The sequence below is a fragment of the Sycon ciliatum genome, chromosome 5 (assembly GCF_964019385.1).
Source record: "Sycon ciliatum chromosome 5, ocSycCili1.1, whole genome shotgun sequence".
NCBI lineage: Eukaryota > Metazoa > Porifera > Calcarea > Leucosolenida > Sycettidae > Sycon > Sycon ciliatum.
In genome coordinates this window covers 15,675,543-15,699,110 of record NC_088647.1, presented here as the reverse complement: position 1 = coordinate 15,699,110, position 23,568 = coordinate 15,675,543, and the positions used below count along the sequence as shown (strand labels likewise).

Sequence of the window (23,568 nt, the reverse complement as noted above, 5' to 3'; positions counted from 1 at the left end):
ACGTTACTCGGAACAGACCGTGATGGCTGAGGTAAGATGAGCTGCATTTCCTGCTTGATCTGCTGAGAACCCCCACAAACTGTCCTAGGAGTGTTGCAATGGCAGCAAGCCGTTGAAATATGCCCCGTACAGCATGTAGAGTTATTCGTCTTTCATACTTACCTCCTGCAATCTCGAACATAGTCCAACAGTAAAAGTCCCTTGTTTTCATGTCGATGCTCGACAAAAGCTGCTAGCTCGGTCGCTTTGTGTTGACTGGCATGGCACGCCAGCAGCACTGGCTGCACGCACTTGTCGCGTGAACTGCATGAGAGATTTCTTACGTCATAAAGAACGTGATTTCATCATCATTTCACTCGTCTTCGACCTACATGGTTAGGGAAAGTCCCGGTTCGTAGGCCTACAACACGGTCAGTGTGTTCTTGAGCGCAGTAACAACACGAGTGTGATCACTTCCAGACCAACGGGCGTTCAAGGCGAGTAACAAGCGCACGTGACGAAGGTGACTCTGAAATCTCGTGAGCCGTAGTAGTAGTTGTAGTAGTAGATTTTATTATTTTACTAGGGGAGTCCCAACAGGCGTTGCCTTTTTACTGGGAAGCCGTGATCCACACGACTTGGCATTCTTGCGTCACAAGGCACGTGATTTCACCGTTCCTCTTGTAGTAAAATTCAAGAATTGCGCTCAGGCCTTCAGTCACTTTTGCATCAACAGTCGCACAAAAAAATATTGGTGGCGCAGGCCTTCAGTCACTTTTGCATCAACAGTCGCACAAAAAAATATTGGTGGCGCAAGGAGAAGCTTGTCGTTTGGAGTGACAAGTGATCACCGCTGCTTTTCCTTGTCAGAGTCAACAATACACTTTGTTCTGCGGCGTTGGGAGTATTGTTGGAGTAGAAATTGCTGAGGAGACGTCGCGGAGGGGCAAGCTTTCCTGCGCAGGTATGACTTTGGCCGTATTTCAGCATGGTCGAGTGGAAAAATTCAAAAAGGCTTATTTCAAGAAAACCCCAAAAGGAAGATGGGGGACATATTCTCAGCGCTAGAAGAGGTGTTCTACTATCTGCCGGTGTATAGTTCTTGCCAATTGAGGACGTAGCTGGCTGTTTTGCCCGCGCTTGTAAATTGGCTATTTTCAAGACGATTATTTGTGGCTGTTAAGGATTCCCCAAATCTTTTCGCCTATCGAGGGGGTTTCCAAACTTTCCATAATACCAAATCTGTAAAAGAAGGTATGAGAAATAGGTGAGCAAAGAAAGAGAAAAAGACATAGTCTAGGGCAGAGCTCTGCGCTTGGTTGTAAGCGTGCAGAACTGGGATAATGCATGTAGATGATGAAAGATGTGCCAGAGAAAGGCCGGTATGTCCAATAGTCTCACTAGTTTCGTCATCATCCGGTAACTTTCGGCATTCTTTGTTGCCGTGATGCGTAGCTCGTGCTCTTCTTCGTTGCGGTTTCCTCCCCCCCCCCCTTGCCTTGGACCTTTCCGAACCTGAGCCTTCCAAGTTGGAAGGTTGTTGGTTTGCGCCTTGGGGAAGTGTTGGAGCTAGATGTCAGGTCGCCGACTGTCTCAGCACTGTAATTTCACAAATTTTCGGTGTACTTTTATTTTCGGTACTTTCGGTGCGTCTTTTTCATACCTAAAATTTCAATACACCGAACAAACACCAACACACATAATCCAATAGGAAACTGCTTCTCTGTACCTAAAATTTCTGTTCACCTAACCTAGCCTGTTGCCCTCATACCGAAAATATTGAGCACCGAAAATGTCTGAAGTTAGAGTACTCCTTGCCAGTTGTGTGCCATTTTTGTCGCACTCGCTGACTGTATAAGATCTGGTTACGTTGGTGGACAGTTAGTCGTAACATTTTGTCGCACTCGCTGACTGTATAAGATCTGGTTACGTTGGTGGACAGTTAGTCATAACTCGTAACATTTTGTCCTTCACCTTTTTCACCATAGTATAAAAGTTGTCCATCATAGAATACGTTTAGAAAGATGATTTGAGACTTCTGTTCAAGAATCGTGTACAGTGCAGACGCCAGTAGTATACTACCAGCTACATGTATGTAGATGAGAAAGAGGAGGGGATGATACAGTGTGCAAGCGGTGTTCACACATCCTAAGACCTAATCACCTACAAGTACATACTAGACGGCCTTGAGGTGGAAAAGGGCTTACTACTAGTTAGTATCAGCTTGCAACTTCCAAGCCACACGAAGCATCCTCTTCGCCGACGACACCGCCTTAGTCGCTAGCGACCACTCAGCAGGGGCAGCGGAGCGAGCGCTCCAGTCCAGTGTGACTAAAGTCGCTACGTGGCTCGACACCTGGCACCTGACCGTCAACGAAACGAAGACGGTCGTGATGACACTGTGCGGTGCCTTCCCCCTGACAATAACGTTGAGAGACAAAACACTGAACAGAGTCCAGAGCCAGCGACACCTGGGTATCATCATTCAGGCCGACCTGAAGTGGAATGCCCACATCCAGCACATCGAGAGCAAAGTTGCGCGCACTCTCCACCTCTTGAGACGGATTCGTGGACGTCTTTCACCCACAGCGCTGTCAGCACTGTACAACACGTATATATGCCCCGTTATCGCACAGATATGGTCCTCTGGCTATGTCAGCTATGAATGTTCAGCAACAAGATACCCTCGAACGTCTCCAACGGCGGTCAGCAAACCTTTGCCTCCGACTCTCCCTCTTCAGTCCTTGCCACCACAGTTCATTACTCCACCACGTCACTTGGCCAACCCTCTCATCCCGCCGGAAACTCAAGCAGCTACTCTTTGCACACACCATCGCTGTCAAACGATCCCCGCCACACATCCAGCTTGCGACCTCAGGCTACATCACCGAGCCACCAAGCCGAGAATTGAGGCGTCATCGAGCCGTTGCCCTCCCCACCACCCACTCCACCCGCCTTCAACGTTCACCCTTGTACTCCGCATGCACTCAGTACAACCACCTGCCACCACACTGTTACTCCCTCCGAGAAATAAATGCACTCAAAAGAGAAGTTACCCCGATCATAGTATCATCAATTTGCACATATTCCAACCCCTGCTGTAGCCCAGCCTAGGTGTATTTTAATCAAGCTCTATCGCCTACCTGCCTTCGCAATGGATATACTTCCTTCTTCGTCTTTACTTAAATGAAGCACCCAAACCACGGCTGCCACTAGCCACTGTTTCTCCCGGTTTATTGCACCCACTCTGATTGATAACACATTGTACTGTCTCTCTCTTACTGGTTACGACCATCGTGTGAATAAAGATAATAAAAAACTCCTGAAGCTGTACATTGACACGTTGCAGTTGACAGCACACTAGTGGTGGAGCGCAGTTATCACCCAGCTGCTACATGCCGTTTATTAAAGAATGAATATTCTTGGTTTGATCTGTTGCCTGGAGATTGATCTTCGTTTGAAACTCGAGTTGAAGTGGAAAACATCGTGTTGCAGTATTTTGGCCTAGATTTGATCTAGCTCGGCTATATTATCTGATTATTGTTGTGGACCTGCAGGTGATATACACATACAGATGTAACAAAGGCTATATTCTGCAAGGAAATAATAAGTTGGAGTGTCTGGAAAATGGCAACTGGTCAAAGGAGCCACCAACATGTGAAGGTTAGTCTTATAGTGTAGTAGAGTCAACTTTGCGTATAACGACACTCGGCGGGGCATCAGAAAAGTGTCGTGATTCGCGAAGTGTCATTATACCCGAAGTCTCTTTATATAATGTATTACGGTTGGATGGGACTTTGCCCTGGGCATAGACATTCTGCCGTTATTCGCGAATTGTTGTTATATCCGCAGTCGTTATTAGCCAAGTTGACTGTAATAGTTGTTTTAGCCTGTTTTACAGTTTAGCCTTAGCATGCATGTCAGTTTAGCCTTAGCATGCATGTCAGTTTAGCAATAGCATGCATGTCAGTTTAGCCTTAGCATGCATGTCAGTTTAGCAATAGCATGTGTCATGACCGGGGAGTGGGCCAGACATATCTCAGGATTCTACGATTCCAGGTTCTTTACGGAAATATACCAGGAGTCCAGATACCCATTCCTCACCCTCACCACACAAGAAGACCAAAGCTACACTCTAGGACCAAATTCCAAGCAACAGAGAAGCAACAAGAACAACAACCCCTCTCGAAGCAAAACATCGAGCTATATACTGCTATTATGTCCTAGTAGCGTGCAAGCTGAAAGAGCGAAGGGCGCGAGCAGCCAGCCAGCAAAGCATGAATAGTGATATGTTTCCCAACGCTATTCATAGACGAGACACATCGACGCCACGGCAAACACTTGACAAAGATACATGTAGGAGCAGACGGAATACAATACAGATAGAAACACACGGACACGACATATCCCCCGCCTACGAACATGTTACGTCCTCGTAACAGAAGAAAAGTAACGGCACTGAAAAAGAAAGCAAAATAATAAAACTCTTGAAAACTTGAAAGGAAGGAACCAACCTCTTCCGACCCAAGAACCAAAGAAACACATAATGCGCCAGTCTTGCACAGACTCTCAGCCACAGCAGTGTTAGAAAAAATAAATAGGTTATGCCGTTACAACTACGTTCGAACAAGCTATTGGTCAGCCTGCAGGGATGGCTTCTGTGTTACTATCATTATGAACTATTATATAATAAGACAAATCAAGACTAGACGGGTGACAAGACCAGAAACGTGTCCAGGAACTGGTAACTGACCCGAACTAACTTCACTTGAAATCCGCGGCTCCCGTTTGCGTGTTGCCTTCATCTTGACTTCCTCGATGTACCTCCTCTCCAGCTCTGGCTACGTCCAGCAGTTTATCGTCATGCTCCGGGACGGGCGCGTTGGTGATGGTGACCAACCGCGGTCGCCAGGGTGCAGTTTATCGTCGTACCCAGGACGGGCTGCGGTGTGGTGGCGATGGCTATTGGCAGCGCTCCCTCTCGCTGCCGAGGGTTCGGAATGTTAGTGGCACTGGACATCCTGGCGTGGTCGCCAAATGTCATGACCGGGGAGTGGGCCAGACATATCTCAGGATTCTACGATTCCAGGTTCTTTACGGAAATATACCAGGAGTCCAGATACCCATTCCTCACCCTCACCACACAAGAAGACCAAAGCTACACTCTAGGACCAAATTCCAAGCAACAGAGAAGCAACAAGAACAACAACCCCTCTCGAAGCAAAGCATCGAGCTATATACTGCCATTATGTCCTAGCAGCGTGCAAGCTGAAGGAGCGAAGGGCGCGAGCAGCCAGCCAGCAAAGCATGAATAGTGATAGGTTTCCCAACGCTATTCATAGACGAGACACATCGACGCCACGGCAAACACTTGACAAAGATGCATGTAGGAGCAGACGGAATACAATACAGATAGAAACACACGGACACGACACATGCATGTCAGTTTAGCAATAGCATGCATGTCAGTTTACCAGTCACATTGTAGAAGCACATCTAATTCGAAGTTTTCCAATGGTCCAAGATAGGGTTTGAATCGGAGCCAATGGACACTGATCACTCAATAAAGACATCTTTAACCCTTTACGTGCTGAGTACGAGTTAACTCGCGCTTTATGCATGACCTGATTCACTACGTACGAGTTAACTCGCAAAAATATTCTCGCGATGTATTGCAGTGCATAGACCAGTGTACACTCAAACGCCTCTTATCCGGACGCCTCAGATACGGGCACGTATCTCTACCGGGCACCTTCAGCTTGAGTTCCTATAGCACAAATGATTCGAATTCGGGGGTTTTGAACTTTTTTCCGCATGTGGAAGTGCTTATTTTTCACTGCCAACCAATGTAATTCACACATTTTTATCAATCGGTTCCTTTTGTATCCTGAACATGTGCAATGTGTTCAAAATAAACTTCTTCAAAAATGATATGATACATGGTCGATGAGTTATCCTGAGATACGGACAAATCTGAGATACGGGCAATGCCCGGTCTCAAGGTGCCCGGATAAGAGACGTCCGAGTGTACAAACTTTCGTATCTTCGTCCAACATAAACGCATCGCGACAATCAATACACCGTTGGAAAGGTCTTGACCTCATCTTTCCGGGGATATAAAGTTCTTCGCGATAGGATAAGAATTCATTGAGCGGCAACAAGATGAACAGGAAATCATGGGCCAGAGGGAACGCAAATTGTTTTGTTCATTACTTCTTTTTGTTGAGGAGCGTGCCAAGGGATTTCCCTTTGGCACGGCACATGCGTGATGGATATCAAATGAAGCGCTTGGATCTCAGCTTTGCAGCGCAGTTTGAATCGTGAAAATCGGTTGACTTTGGGCAAGAAGCCGAACAAGAATGTGAAATTGAGTTGTTGTGCCGTTCCGAGGCACGGTGGAGTAGTTTATAGAGGACGTGGAATTGGCCCTGATGTGTCTATGGTGCTGAGAGCTGCCAGGATGGATTCGCTTGGTCCTGATTTTTGCAACGAGCCCAAGATGATGAAAATCCATCAAGGTGGAGTGAAATGAGAATACATTTCGTTCGGAGCTGTGAGTGCATACTCCACCAAGAGAGTCAGTGCGCTGGAAAGCCAGTGGATTGGAGAAAAGGGGCTCAGCATGCAAAGGGCTAAAACATGAACAGGCATTGAAAAGAAAGATGATGAGGCCGAACTGAATAACATCTTTGTTTCGGGTAACATGGCGAGAATTTCAGCGGTCAGTCCGTCGGGTTACCTTTTTTTACCAGATATTATAATTCATGAGTAACAGTGGTGTCTAAAACATCTGCTGACCACAGCAAACCAAGCAGCTCAAAAAGTAGAAAGTGATGCTGTAGTCTTTCATAATGGAGATGCTAGACCCTACTAACACAATGTGAGGAGGGAAGACAGCCATTTCCTCATGATGAAGATTGTCGGCATCATGAAATCTGGCTTCATAGCCAGCAATCGCATGTCATCGCGTACATTCAAAATCAACATAATTTTGCGAATCGAACTTTTTTTCAGCATCACTTTTCAACGAGGACGAAGCAAAGTCGGCCGAACGAAGCCCAGAGGAAGAAAATCACCCTCTCCACTTCACCATCACGATACTGACATAGATACGAGACGAAACAACTAAAAAATCCACAAGAAAACTGATCGGCCATCATCGCGCTGACTTTGGTCTGAGAATTTCTATCACGATCAAAAATGTACGAGGAGCACACAAAATAAGCTACAGACGTACCTTTATCACTCTCTACTCCTTTTTCAAGGCACAAAAGTCGACTCTCCACTTTCAAACCAGGAACCAGACATACCAGTGGTCCTTTTCAGCTGCTCCACGAGCGCAGGAAATGTTCACCAAGGGGCGCAGAGCAGCATCCATTCCAGAAAAAGAGCTAAAATACGAGTGAGACTGCATGCCTGAGTACATGAGTACATGCATGAGTACATGCAGAAAATAGTCAATTTCAGCGTTTCTGCTCCAAACAGCAACTTGCTTCGACTAGCTACAAAGATTACACCAAAGGATCAAACAACCGTTTTCTTCATTTTTTTGACAGGTGGCTTCCTTGTGCTTGGCCGAGCACGCCAAAAATCACACCTCGGAGGAGTACAAATATTACAATGCCCAGATGTCCTCGATTGCTGGCCATGATGATGTGATTGCAAGCATTTTCCTTTGTCTTTGTTTGTGTGTCCAGCGAAATGTGGTGCATCACTACCAGCCGATTTTCTGCAGCAGTCGCAAGCACTGTCAAACAACTCCAACACCACCTTTCAATGTGGACGATCAGCTGCCGATATCATTGTTGTGTTTGATGTGTCGGAAAGCATGGTAGACTCACGCATAGATCGGCTGCAAATGATCTCAGAAAGTCTTGAAACATCTCTTAGGGAGCGTGGGTTTGGCCTGTACCCTGGAATAGACAATCATTATACTCTTGTCAGCTTTGGTAACCGTGATGGAGTACCACGTGTCATTCGTAACAATAACAATTCACTGGTATATGACATTGGTGGATTTAAGGAGGCTAGCGAGCAGCTGTTGACAAGAAAGGAAGGAAACAAAGAAGATGGTTACCATGCTATTGAGTTTGCTTTGGAGAACATCACTGATCAGTCCAATAAGCAACTGCTAAGACTGAATCGTTCAGATATAGCAATAATTGTTCTTTTGATCTCGGATGAGGACCGAGATGTTATGCCCGGGACAAATATTTCTCGGTCAGATTTGAAGAGGAAATTGAGGAGGAACGGAGTCCATATGGAAGTTATAGTCGACAATAGAATTGGTCTTGAGGGTGCTTATTATGGTGTTGATTCCAGTTACCGGCTTTACTCATCAGATCTGACTGTTACAAACGGAAATAAATCCTTAGCTAATCTGAGAGCAGATGTTTACAAGAGAACTTACAAAGACTATACATCAGTTGCATTGGAACTTGGTGGAGCCATGTGGGATTGGAACTACATCTTCAGAGAAGAGAATGTGAACTCGTCACATGTGGATGCTTTTGTCAACTATACAGTGTCGTCGGTGGAGCATAAAGTTCACAAGTGTTGCTCATGTAGCTGTGTTCAGGGTGCCACTCATCGAGCTCTGCATTGTGATGTGGCCAAGAAAGAGAGCGAGTGTAAAGGTATGACCTGATCTTGTGTTTGCTTGACCGCATTATATTGCTGGAGCCATTGCATTCATTATATTCATCCGCAAAATTGATATGCCGTAATTCTCCGGAATGTCTGCCTCACCAAGGTCTAAGCAGTGCCCCTCCTTCCATGCCGAAATAGAATTTTGTTTGATATTGGCAGCATAAGCCACACGTAGGACTGTGAATTGTATTGCATTTCAACAAAACAATGATGATGATAAAGACACTAGGCCAGCACGCATATAGCTGAACTCAGAAATCAAGTGAAGGTCACGCATATATCCACAACGTGGAGCCAGTGCATTCTGCCTGAGGCAAGTGGCTACACTTGGAAAAGAGATCTATTGAGAAGTACAGAAGCAGTATGCTTACGTTGCTATTGAGAAGTAAAAAATCAATCCTGATGTTCTCTATCCATGAGATCACTGGGTATTGTCGGAACCCCGAGCTTAATCAGTGAAATTAATATCAGAAATGAATTGTACAAATAGTCTACGTGGAGATAATAATTTTAATATAGCTATGAATAGGATGAAGGCCGCAGACATCACGCAACTACATTACTGGTTCAACATGTATGACTGTGTGTTTTATAACGAAAATATTATTGAAACCCAGAATCAATTTTCTCATTCCTATCATCAGTGGGAAAAATACGGAACTGAAGGATACAACCAAAGAAACTGAAGTTAACTACTGTAATAGAAAGGTGTTAGAAAGAATATCATGATACAAGTGCAATAAAACCACTGGAGAAAACGCAAAAAAGGTAGCAAGATTACGTAACCAAAGGTGAGAAGGCACTGAACGAAGTGTCAACCTACGAATACAACCTCAGTGCAACAACGTGCTCTTTCTGCTTACACAAAACAGGCTTATGAATACGTATACAAACTGCCTCAAGGACTTTCAACTGTTGGACATAACGCGCACGACACAGTACAGAAAAATGAGAGTCATCATACACACCAAGACAGTCAGGACGAGATAACAAGTGTAGATACACAGCCGACTTCTTACAATCAACACATTCATCCGCCTCATCTGGCTCTTTCCCATCCGACTCCTCCTCGTCCATCTCATCGTCCTCTTCCTTGTTCCGCTTGTCATCCTCACGATCATCATCACTACCATCATCTGCCTCGTCCTCTGTCTCTTCACCAACTGTTTCGTCATCCAGTTCCTCTTCCATCCTCTGATCATCCGTCTCATCCTCCGTTTCTGTATAGACCGCTTGTCTCCCATTTGCTAGCTGCTGGTCTCGTGACCGGAGTTGTTCCTCCAGATCCGCTTCACTCACTGACTCGCGGACAGTACCAACAGGAGGAGGGTCGAGCAATATCATGAGTCAGTGAGTGAAGCGGATCTGGAGGAACAACTTGGTACTGTCCGCAACGCGCGGTCCTTGGCTGTTTCTGGCATAAATCTCTGTGGAGTAGTTTGCTGTTGCCCTCCGAGGTCTCTGGATTAATGGTGTAGATTCAGTGAGATGTCTGCATTGCCTGTCTTGCTGAGTAGGTGCTGCGGGCGCCGTGGCAATTCATGTGAGAGTTGGTGATGCCAGCGCAGGTGTAGGTGGGTCCACCCCAGGCCCCGCCACAAGAAGAGCCGGTGGCGGTTCTGGTGGTGGCAAGGGCAACGGTGGTGCTGCTGGAATTGGCAACTTGGGCGGCTTAGCTCTCCCACACGGCACTGCATTTTGTGTTGGCTCAGTCTGTGCCACTGCCACAGGGGGTGGGTTCTTGCGCGGTCGGCCACTGGCGTTACGGCCGCTTGGATTTAGATGCATCCAGTAGAATATGCAGCGGTACATGCTGTTTGATACGTGCGATCAAGGGTTGAAGGGTCCTACCAACGTACCGCCTACCACAATTCCGGCACTCAAATTGGTAAACAAAATGGCTCAAAAGATGGGATGGCGATGGCATCACCAACTCTCACATGAATTGCCACGGCGCCCGCAGCACCTACTCAGTAAGACAGGCAATGCAGACATCTCACTGAATCTACATCATTAATCCAGAGACCTCGTAGGGCAACAGCAAACTACTCCACAGAGATGTATGCCAGAAACGGCCAAAGACCGCGCGTTGCGGACAGTACCAACAGGAGGAGGGTCGAGCAGTATCATAAGTCAGTGAGTGAAGCGGATCTGGAGGAACAACTCCGGTCACGGGACGAGCAGCTAGCAAATGGGAGAAAAGTGATCTGTACAGAAACGGAGGATGAGACGGATGATCAGAGGATGGAAGAGGAACTGGATGACGAAACGGTTGGTGAAGTGACAGAGGACGAGGCAGATGATGGTAGTGATGATGATCGTGAGGATGACAAGCGGAACAAGGAAGAGGACGATGAGATGGACGAGGAGTAGGATGGGAAAGAGCCAGATGAGGCGGATGAATGTATTGATTGTAAGAAGTCGGCTGTGTATCTACACTTGTTATCTCGTCCTGACTGTCTTGGTGTGTATGATGACTCTCATTTTTCTGTACTGTGTCGTGCGCGTTATGTCCAACAGTTGAAAGTCCTTGAGGCAGTTTGTATACGTATTCATAAGCCTGTTTTGTGTAAGCAGAAAGAGCACGTTGTTGCACTGAGGTTGTATTCGTAGGTTGACACTTCGTTCAGTGCCTTCTCACCTTTGGTTACGTAACCTTGTTACCTTTTTTGCGTTTTCTCCAGTGGTTTTATTGTACTTGTATCATGATATTCTTTCTAACACATTTCTATTACAGTAGTTAACTTCAGTTTCTTTGATTGTATCCTTTAGTTCCGTATTTTTCCCACTGGTGATAGGAACGAGAAAATCGATCCTGGGTTTCAATAATATTTTTGTTATAAAATACACAGTCATACATGTTGAACAAGTAACGTAGTTGCATGATGTCTGCGGCCTTCATCCTATTCATAGCAATATTAGAAATTAATTGAATTTCGTATGTAGCCGTTCATGCATGTATGAAGATTGTGCCGGTTTTTGAAAAGTGAACGACAAGTACAGTATGAAGTTCTAGCAAAACATTCCTAATTGTGTCTTTCGATCATAATAAAGTGTGGCTAGCACTCCGCCAAACCCGATTTACTACAATGAGCATGTTCTAGCAACTTAGGACATGATGGAAAGTGACCGTTATCTTGTAGCTGGAAATGTTTGTGAGCCAGAGGTGAACACCAGCGAAAGGTGCACCCCAACTGAAAACGTCTTGAAACACACTGGGCTTGGTTGTGTTACAGTGCATGCAAGTGATTTGATTTGAATAGGCTCAACGATGAAGGCATTGAAAGGTTTGTGTGTGTTTGCGTGCGTGCGTGCGCGCGCGTGCGCGCGTGTGTGTGTGTGTTTATGTAATGAGCGTTTATGTGTCCTTCCACACTTATTTAGTTCATACGTTTCTCAAAAGAAGCATTCTTGTGATTTCCCTTCCCACAGGTCTCCAGTGCCCTCTTCCTCCATCCATCCGAAATGGCTTTAGAACTCTTTCATCCACACAGTACCACAGGGAGGTAAGGGGTCCTTATTTGCTTGTTTTACATGAGCCCACATTAGCAATGATCATGCAACTATCGCCTGTAAGACCTCTCCTTCCATTGACCTCTATCATAAGGCTTTATAATGCGTATTAGATTTGCTAGAGATAACAGTGCGACAACATGCTTTTTTGTTTACAGAGCACAGGTTTACGCAAATGAATACACACAGCTTCAAGAACCTTCAACTTTCGGCCATACTGTAGAACGGGTAATTTTAGCGACGTAAAAACCCTAGCGAATTTAGCGATCAACTCATTTTCGCTAAAGTTTCAAGTCGCTAATCCGTTGAGATACTAGTAGTGCACTGGTGATCTGTGAGTAAAATCCAGGCGCGTGCTCGGCGATGGGCACCTGGGGCACGTGCACCCCCCAAAAATTTTCAATCTGGGTAATTGCAAATATGCAGAAAATTGCCAGGGGGGGGGGGGGGGCTCCCCTCGGCTCCCGTGCACCCCCCTAGTTGGGGGGCCGAGCACGCCCCTGAAAATCGCTGCAAATCGCTAAAATAGAACGCCGCTAACCGGTTGACAATGGGAAAACGCTAAAAATTAATAGCCGCTAGAATTACCCGTTATACAGTAACGTGCACGACACAACACAGAAAAACGAAAATCATCTTACACTTGCAAACACTTGGAGTGAGATAAGAAATGCAAATACAAAAACACAGCAGACTTCTGACGATCAACATCTCCATCTACTCGCCATCATCATCAGCACCCACCGTCCAATGTCATCCTCGGGGGCGGATCCAGGAGGGGTTCCAGGAGTTCCGCGTCACGCGAAATTACACATCTATGAGCGACATCCACAGAACCTGCTGGGAGGGTACACGTGTACTCGAGTCTCATCCTGAGCACCTTTTTTCTTTTTTTTCCAGCTCCAGTAAAGCTGTATTTTTCATTGTAAAGCCTTCCTCGATTGTTGTGTTCTTTGTTAAAACGAAGTGGCCATTCAATCAAGAAGGCAGAGGACATACGAGCCTGATTGGAGTTTCTCGTGCCATAGGACGGCCACACAGAGACACTTTGCGATTTTCTGAATATAAAATACCGTACGCACGATGCAGACTTCAATTTGTGCGATATCAAGATTGTTCGTGATCTACCACATCGAGCAGAACGGGATCCAAACACAAGTTTACCGACGGTTAGGCTGCCGACCTGACTGGACAAACAATCCCTGGCTTCACCAGACGCCAGAAGTCAGAAACCATATCCTTTGCCGAGACGTCCATCTCCAAAAAGAACTCCATCTTCGTCTAAAAGGGCTTGAAATATTCAATATTCAACCGAGATTCGCGGGCTCACGCTTTCTCAGATCAAATCATTTTTTTGTTGTAGCAGTTGCAGGGTAGATCCCCGCCACCACTTCAACAGGGTTTGGCTCCAAAGCATGCCTGGAACAAGCCATATCGAGGTTGCAGGCCATCCCTCTCAGCAAGAAATTCGAAATTTCAATGGTGGAAGATATAGTATGAAGACAATTTCAAAAAGTATGGTTCGCGGTGCGATCATTCAACCTACATCATTCAAACTTTCCAGGATGGTTCTGACCTACATGCTAGGCATGGAACCACAGGGTTTGATGTTATAGCTGACACACAGAGTCGCACACACAGCACATTCGTGCGCACAGGTACTAAATTAGTGGGCGTCGTCATCTTCTTCCCACTGGTCTCAAATGTACTATGATGTGCTATTTCGCCTGACGGCAGAACCCCCTAAATTTCGTGAATGTACTACAGTCGTCCCTCTTTAATCCAGCACTTTATAAACCAGCACCCTCGATAAACCAGCACAATTTTCAGTAGCCAAAATGTCCTCTTCATGCACATTGCAGCAGTAAATCCGATTTGTTAATCCAGCACCCTCCCTAAAACAGCAGATTTCCGTGGCACAAATGGTGCCGGATTATAGAGGGACCACTGTACTGGCAACCATATGCTTGTCCATGTACAGTGCGTATCGGTTATAGCGTGGTCGTGTAAAAGAATATACTGCCTACAAGAATGAACTCTCATGTTTTCATAATCATAACATGGGTTTCAAGTGCACTTTTATTCGTACAAGCAATTTTATCGCATAGTAGAATATATCGGTCCTAAGAATGGACTTTGCGTAGCAAAACATGCCAGATTAGTACAAAGTGTATCGCCTGTAGTAATAACATTCTGTCCCATGCAGCTCTGATCTGACTCTAGCTGCGTGGTAGTGCTGCTGCAGGTTCAACTGTTGTGGGGTCATGTACATGTAACTGATGTTGGATAGCCGCCGCGTGGTTAGCCTATGGAGCTATGACCAGCCGTACTGCACAGTAGCACTACATTGCATAGGATATGTCACACTTGATGTATCGTGTGTAAGAAATATCGGAAATAAGAATAGAAGTCGTTTTTCAAACGCCCACGCTATAACCGATACCCACTGTACATGTATCAGCTATTCAGTTTTGGCTATACTGGAACCCCCCCCCCCCCCCCCCCCCCCCTGTTGAGATCTCTGTATCCGCCGCTGATCCTCCGATCTTTCATCCGTACCCATCTCCGACTCTTCCTCTGCTCCATCCTCCTCTTCGACCTCGCTCACTTCTCCATCCTGTCCATGTCCATTAGACGCCGCTGGTAGACTCCTTAATTCACCAGCACGGTAAGTATTTGCATCAATTGATGTTGCAATTGTCCACAGTTTCTTGATATCCGGAGCCGCCACCCACAACAAGAAATAGACAGGGAATTGAGAGACCAAGAAGAGCAACTGTGAACTACACTATGAATTATTATGACACCGGATATGAAGAAACTGCGAGGACAACTGCAACATCAATTGATGCATATTATACTTACCATGCTGGTGAAATGAGAAGTCTACCAGCGGCGTCTAATGGACATGGACAGGATGGAGAAGTGAGCGAGGTCGAGGAGGAGGAGGATGGAGCGGAGGAGAAGTCGGAGATTGGCACGGATGAAGGATCGGAGGACGACATGGATGGTGGTGCTGATGATGATGGTGACGTCAGGCGAAATTACTGGTCAGTCGGCGTCACGCATTTTTCACAAAAAATTGCGTTTCACCTGCTGGGAGAGTATGCGTGTACTCGAGTCTCATCCTGAGCACGTTTCTTTCTTCTTTTTTTCAGCTCCAGTATAGCTGTATTTTTCATTGCAAAGCCGTCCTCGATTGTTGTGTTCGTTGTTCAAACGAAGTGGACATTCAATCATGAAGGCAGAGGACATAGGAGCCTGGTTGCAGTTTCTCGTTGCATAGGACGGCCACACAGAGACACTTTGGGATTTTCTGAATATAAAATACCGTACGCACGATGCTGAGATCAATTTGTGCGATATCAAATTGTTTGTGATCTACCACATCGAGCAGAACGGGATCCAAACACAAGCTTACCGACGGTTAGGCTGCCGACCTGACTGGACAAATGATCCCTGGCTTCACCAGATGCCAGAAGTCGGACACCATGTCCTTTGCCGCGACGTCCATCTCCAAAAAGAACTCCATCTTCGTCGTGAAAAGGCTTGAAATACTCAATATTCAACCGAGATTCGCGGACTCGCGCTTTCTCGGATCGATTAATTTCCTGTTGGAACAGTTGCAGGGCAGCTTCCCGCCACTGTTTCAACAGGCGATGGCTCCAAAGCATACCTGGAACAAGCCATATCGAGGTTGCAAGCCACCCCTCTCAGCAAAAAATTCGAAGAAATTCGAAATTTCAATGGTGGAAGATATACTATGAAGAGAATTTCAAAAAGTATGTTTCGTGGAGTGATCGCTCAACCTACGTCATTCAAACTTTGCAGGATGGTTCAGACGTACATGCTAGCCATGGAACCACAGGCGATGATGCCATAGCTGACACACAGAGTAACACACACAGCAGATTCGTGTGCACAGATACTAAATTAGTGGACGTCGTCATCTTCTTCCCGCTGATCTCGAATGTACTATGACGTGCTATTTCGCCTGACGGTTGGATGGAGGTGTTGATCGTCAGAAGTCTGCTGTGTTTTTGCACTGTGTTCTGTCGTGCACGTTATGCCCGACAGTTGAAGGTTCTTGAAGCTGTGTGTATTCATTTGCGTAAGCCTGTGCTCTGTAAACAGAAGAAGCATGTTGTCGCGTTGAAATTGTTTTGTTAAAGGGGACGTATACCCAAAAATCAAATTTTCACATTGCACATCAGACTACATGTAGCGGGTGGCTGTGTTGCGTTCAGTCTATTAGAACACGGTCTCTACTTGGCAGGTAGTATAAAAGTTTAGGGTTCACGGATTGGCATGCTAGTGTCGCCAGCTACATCATGCACGTGACAGGCGCGTGCATATACTGTACCACACAATCGGTCAGTGCTCAAATCGCATTTTACCATCAATATCACTCACTTTCAACTCTACGGGATTCATTACGGTTGGCTCAAGCTGCCTGAATTTTTGAATCCACACGCACGAAAGACGTTCCAAGACTTCCACCGTTCGTTTTTTTTCAAACGAGTTCTGGGTTTTCTAGTAACTTTGGCCAAAGTTCGGCTAAGGAAACAGGGGGAGCCGTTGTGTTTCCGTAAAATATTGAACGGTAAAAGGATAGCCAAGGTTGAGAGCAAAACATTAAGCCATTATTTGTCAAAATCGAACAAAAAACGGCTCAGCGCATCTATTTTCCGTGCACGCGCGCGCGCGCGCATACTTTGGCCGACAAGGTGTGCAGAATTTCTGAAGAAGAAGAATAACAAGAGCAGCAGCGCTCGGAACAGCCGTGCTGGATACTTCCAATCCCAACACGATGGAGCGTGTTGGCTGTCGCGAGCTGCTGAAACGACCATGACATTTCTTTTTCTTTGTATACCCTACATATCTTGACGTGCCCTTGCTCAGTTTCGGCCTCTTTACAGGAAGAATATGTTCTTCCTTGGCATCAGCCATTTCGGCCAAACAGCAAGAAAAGCAACAGATCGAGATTTGCAAGGCAAACAAAGGATGCGTGAAGCTACATCTAGTCAGGTTCGATGCAGCTGCGCTTTGCCAGAACCTCAGCAGACAAGAAAAGGCGACAGAGTGTCTCAGATGGAACTGGATTTTTCGCCAAGACCGCCACCAAGTCATCATCAAGTCCAGGTCAGTCAGAAAAACCGAAGCAAAAATGCAAAGCCCGAGTGAAGTGAAGGAAAAATTCAAAAAGTACGCTCTCCGGCTAGTCTTCGAGTCGATATTTGTTTACTTCGACAGGCGCTGTCGCGGCCTGTCGCGCGACTCCATAATCCGAAATGGAGGCGCACGTGACGGGTGCTTTTAGTGGCAAGCCGTGAACCATAAAGTTGTCCATCATAGAATACGTTTAGAAAGATGATTTGAGACTTCTGTTCAAGAATCGTGTACAGTGCAGAAGCCAGTAGTATACTACCAGCTACATGTATGTAGATGAGAAAGAGGAGGGGATGATACAGTGTGCAAGCGGTGTTCACACATCCTAAGACCTAATCACCTACAAGTACATACTAGACGGCCTTGAGGTGGAAAAGGGCTCACTACTAGTTAGTATTGTTCAGGAGGTTGCACATGTCACTGACATGCACCCTCGTTTCGTGTTACATGTAGCTGTGACCTTCATTAGGGTTCACACTTTTAAGTCACAGGCTTTGTGTTCACCTTCTTTTGCGCCTGCTGATGGAGTTCTTTGCATGCAAGTGTTATAAGCTAAACGATTTCACTGCGGGAGTCAGTTGGCTATAGTGCTAACGAGTTCGTTGGAAGGCTTCAAGCAAGTGGCAGAGTTTTCTAACAGAGTTCTCTTGATAGTCGTGAGCTGGTCCTTTGTGTGGTTTGGAAGTGTGTGCCGAGGCAGGAGCACGCCTCTACAGCTTGAACAAGTATCCTGATATGTGGAGCACTCCTAAAACTGTACATTGACACGTTATAGTTGACAGCACACTTGTGGTGGAGCGCAGTTATTACCCAGCTGCTGCATGCCGTTTGTTAACCCTCTCAGTGCCACGGGCGACTTTAGTCGCCCAGAATGAGTATGTGTGTACAAATAAATTCGTATCTCCACTTCTACACACAGGAGAGTTACAAACGACCACTCTACGTGTTCAGGAAGACCTTGGCTATCGACTCATCACATCGCTTTGTGTCCGTGGGGATAGATATCGCCAGGGCGAAGCCTGAAGTGCGCGCGCTCGGACAAACAATTGTCGCGCGTAGAAAACATGACGTATGCGCATCGCGGGTTTCTCTATTTCTTTCGCGGCAACCCATGCGTATTGGCTATCAAAACATCGAGATTTTCAGTGGCTTTTGGGCCAACTTTGTCCGAATTTCGTGCGTTGAACGTTGACTGCACTGTGATCGATCGCGCGCGTGAGAAAGTGCAGATGCTACGAAAATGCAGAAAACGGACTTCGCTCAGGCGCCCTCGCGAGGAAGACTATTTTCGCTGCATTTTCTCTTCACAGCTGTCTGCCTGGCCATGATATCTTTCCAGAGAGCCATCGTTTGTAAAGATCCGTGGATATACAGCTGAGCTATGAAAAATTTGAGTTTGGCTCAACTCAGAAAAATTTGAATTTTTCTGACCCCCTTGGCACTGAAAGGGTTAAAGAATGAGTATTCTTGGTTTGATCTGTTGCCTGGAGATTGATCTTCGTTTGAAACTCGAGTTGAAGTGGAAAACATCGTGTTGCAGTATTTTGGCCTAGATTTGATCTAGCTCGGCTATATTATCTGATTATTGTTGTGGACCTGCAGGTGATCTACACATACAGATGTAACAAAGGCTATATTCTGCAAGGAAATAATAAGTTGGAGTGTCTGGAAAATGGCAACTGGTCAAAGGAGCCACCAACATGTGAAGGTTAGTCTTACCGTGTAGTAGAGTCAACTTTGCGCATAACGACACTCGGCGGGGCATCAGAAAAGTGTCGTGATTCGCGAAGTGTCATTATACCCGAAGTGTCATTATACCCGAAGTCTCTTTATATGTATCTATTATTGAACGATTAAAGAGGTCAATATATGAAATATATGGGTCCCCCGAGGTCTTTTACGAGGTCTATATTTCATATATTGACCGATTATGAGGGCAATAATAGATTTATCACGACATAGCATACCTAACGAAGTAGCGGTGAGGCATCCTGCAGCTTCATAACTCGAAGAGAATTGGTGAGCAAACATGCTCATTCCCGTTGAAAATGATCATGTAAAATGAAATGAGTTGTGAATTTTCAGTGCCCAGGGAATGAGCATGTTTGGTCACCAATTCTCTTATAGCATACCTAAACTGTTTTTAACTTTGTTTATAGGAAGAAAGGAATACTATTGTAATACATGTAATACATAGTATGTACATGTGCCGTTTACACTGGACATTACTTCTCTGTAAACAGAAGTTTTCAGTTGTTACTTGTAGTATGTTCCCCAAGTTCTTTGACTGAGAATCTGACAATTTGGGTTCAAGTCCCAGCATTTGGCTTCAGATTTTTCTTCTTTCATTTCTGATTTTTTCTAAGTTCAGGAAAAAGTTCTAAGTCCTCGGGCTAAGTGGTCAATATCCTTAATTTGGCCGTCACAAGAATTCAGCGTATTCTTGCAGTTTTTATGTTTTGTTTCGGCTTGTATTGGACCAATTAAGCATGTTTATAAGTTTGAACTGAATATGTCCATGCGTTATGGAAATATTTATATGTTCCCAAAAGGGAACGTTGGCCGGATCGCGTACCAAAAAGACCCTGGTTTTTATGAAGGGAAGATGCAATATGATATAATGGATTATGTTGCCTTCTAAGTGTTTGTGGAGCAATGCAAACATGAACAAGCAGTAATGGAGAAGAAAAAATATGTAATAGTCGTCAAGGAGTGTCCAACAATGTTTCTTAGTGTTTTCGTCTGATACCGTTCGCGTCTCGTATACACCGTAGTATTCGATCCACGATCGAAATGCAGTCGAACTCCACACTTAGAACAGTAACATATCGTGGTTTGTCTGCACCATTTAAAACGACATTGTGTTCTTCATATTCTGTGTTGTCAAACGCCCTTATATTGCACATCAACAGCAAGACACTGGTGGTTCTGGGCGGGGTCGGCTATAATAAAATAGGACGGCGATCTCGGAATGAAATTGGATGTAGGACGTCGGCTTGGGGCTCGTCGCTGCTTGAAAAATTGGCACTCCCAGATCAGTTGTAAGACTGTGGAGCCAGACAAAAAGAATTACTTCATGAAGTACACTGAATCTCTCAAGATTGTCGGTCTCGGAGCTAATGTGGGCCTTGTTCGTATCGCCGGTATCGCGCGGTACTTACTCGTCAAATAGTGTTTAGAGATGTACAGGGTGTGTATATCTCGCAATTGGCAAGTGGGTGATGCTGTAGTGATCTCGTGGTGATCGTGAAGGGATTTGTCCAGTTCTATTTCAGGACCCCTATCGTAAACACCAGTCTATTTCACCCAACGCGTTGCTCCAGCGGGTTGGCGTTTTTTTGCCGTCGTACTCACTATCAACAGGACAGGCACCAACATCATCATCATCCTCTCCATTCGTCACCTGGTAGTTGTCTAGGTCCATATATCTTGCAAGTTCGATGAAACCCTTATCATCCGTTGAATCATCTGATTACTACTCTAGTTCATCGTCCATGTTCAGATCAACGAGAGTGGTGAGCACACATGCTCTTTCCCTGGGCACAGCAAATTCACTGCATCAGAATCACTGAACCATACCCACCATGCAGTGAACTGAGTTGTGAATGTGCAGTGCTCAGGGAAGGAGCAAGTGTGCTCACCACTTCTTTTCGAGTTGTGAAGCTGCAGAATGCCTTACCCCTATAGCGCTTACGTTCAGATTGCCAGTAATCGGTGGCGCTATGACTAGGTCCTGAAGTGTGTTGGAGTTCTCAACAATGCCCTTAGCTTCCATTGGAATCACTTTTGAGTCCCTTTCCAGAAAGGGCTGTGCTACTGTAAAAATGTCCCTCTGCCATACCTAATTACAGGTAAAGCGATATTTTCTGACAAAAATGCAACCGCGCGGAGGAAAAAATCATCGAAAGTCCAGGAGAACGGCATAAAGCACCCATACTTTGCTGAATATTGTTCAAGTGAATCTTTTCACACAAAAGAAAACCTACTTCAGAAATATATCCCTTTGGAGACTGTTTAGCAATCTTTACTTTGGCAAATGTCAGGCTCGCACAGCATTGCTGTATTCCGCATGCTTGTGAATCACAAATATAATACCAAATTTGGTTACCATGGAGACGGTCCAATCACCATCAAAACATCAAAAAGGCTCCATCAGTTATATCCACGTTTACGGATGTTACAAACAAGGCATATGCGTTAGATATGCTGGTTCCTGAAATCTGGTGAAAATGAGGTATATCTGGGTCTCGGATCAGGCCAATGTTCCCTTTTGGGAACATCGAAGGAAGACGGCGGGTTTCTATGTGCTATGACCAAATTTTCGGTGAATCTTCAGGCCAGTTGGGTGGCCATAGTAGCAGAGTGCAATTCTTACATGTGGATTAGCCTGATAAAGACTGTTTTTCACACCAGAATTCTCAATTTCTGAAGTACGGCCGAATACCGAAAATTCACGACATTTCGCGTTATATCCCGATACTTGACAATTTCAAAAGCCTGACAATTATTCCAAGATTCATGATCATCAGCCTTCTTGATATGTATATAAACAGAAAATGCGGAGGAAAAATGAATTTCCCTTGACCAAATCGCATGCGGAAAGATATGTTCCCTTTTGGGAACATTGGCCTGATTAAGGATATAAGCGGTCAATATATTATGCTGATATTTGACCAACGCATATGGCCGATTGGTTTGCAGGCCTGCCTGCGAATCATGAGGTCCCGAGTTCGAGACCCGCACTGGTAGCAGGGAGCGTGTAAAGACTTTTTATGCGTGGTGAACTGCGCCGACACCCACGGTCAACTGGGTACTCACAGCTCGGAGTAAGGGTAACAAGGATGCAGTTTACAGGGTTATGGGCCGTTACACGCCCGATTGGTTGAGATACTCACCTACTCTCCCCTGACTCACTTTTGAGGTCTGCATTTGCCACTAAGGTGTACAAGGCATAGGCATAGTGGTGGCCTGCGGAAGCGAAGGCTAGTTTGTGTGTTTCTGAACATTCAAGCGATGCCAACGCGAATTATTATTATTATTTGACCGCTTAGAGATCACAAGTTTCTGTGGGGGTCTATAACAAGAGAGTGATAAAATGCATTACAGTTTGAATTCTTTATTCTCACGATGGCACCATCGCCAATAAGAGATAAATTGATGAGAAGGTGAGATTGTGGGTTAAACAGTTGGAAAGTGATTTACATCACAGTTAGATGGGACTTTGCCGTGGGTATGAAAATTCTGCGAATTGTTGTTAAATCCGCAATCATTATTAGCGAAGTTTGAATTCTTTATTCTCACGATGGCACCATCGCCAATAAGAGATAAATTGATGAGAAGGTGAGATTGTGGGTTAAACAGTTGGAAAGTGATTTACATCACTTTGAACTTTACAAGTATGGGAGAGGGTGAGCGCTGCAGGAGCAGATTGAGTTAATCAGCAGTGAGCAGATTTCTTGCTTGAAAGCAGGTCGGGAGGAGACGTCACGAATGCTAGCAGGGAGGGCATTGTAGTATTCTAGGGACTTGTACAGTGGGGAGTCTTTACAGCGATCGGTTCTGGAGGGTGGTCTGTAGTAGTTGTTTTAGCCTGTTTTACAGTTTAGCACTAGCATGCATGTCAGTTTAGCAATAGCATGCATGTCAGTTTAGCACTAGCATGCATGTCAGTTTAGCAATAGCATGCATGTCAGTTTAGCACTAGCATGCATGTCAGTTTAGCAATAGCATGCATGTCAGTTTAGCAATAGCATGCATGTCAGTTTAGCAATAGCATGCATGTCAGTTTAGGAATAGCAGGCGCGTACGCAGGGTCACCTCTAGTGGGGTTTCCAACCGAATCGCAAGCATTGACTCGTTTTTAAACCCTGTCTAAAGAGCCCTACAATATATATACAATGTACCCGGTTAAAACAGCTCCTTTTCGAAAATGTTATCAATAGTGTTGAAACGATCTCACCGGATACTCGTTAGCTCGCTCGCCAGAAACTCGGCTCGTTTGTGCGGCCAGCTCGTTTGCACTAACGAACACCGTACACCGCACTCCGTACACATGGCAGTACATGTCGACTGGGGAGTCGTAAAATATTTTACGACTCCCTGGTCGATCATGAGTCCTGTCCCGAGCAAACAGCAAAGTGAAAATCACTCGCAGTTACGGTGACTGTATGCCTGCACGACACTTGAGTTGTTTCAGTTGTCGTTGCAGCTTTGGTGGACTCTACTGATGTCTTGTTCCGCATCTGCTGACCTGTCGCA

General features: G+C 45.5%; 1 protein-coding gene across 3 annotated transcripts in view; it reads left to right on the top strand.

The window, feature by feature from the left end:
• LOC135817798 (uncharacterized) overlaps positions 1-23,568 on the top strand; it is a 64,901-nt gene that overhangs the window by 14,944 nt on the left and 26,389 nt on the right. For all 3 annotated transcript variants that reach the window (XM_065331042.1, XM_065331043.1, XM_065331041.1), the window contains 4 exons: positions 3,537-3,642; positions 7,677-8,615; positions 12,061-12,134; positions 18,913-19,018. In XM_065331042.1, the coding sequence (XP_065187114.1) occupies positions 3,537-3,642; positions 7,677-8,615; positions 12,061-12,134; positions 18,913-19,018 (1,225 nt within the window). The remainder of the gene's footprint in view (positions 1-3,536; positions 3,643-7,676; positions 8,616-12,060; positions 12,135-18,912; positions 19,019-23,568) is intronic.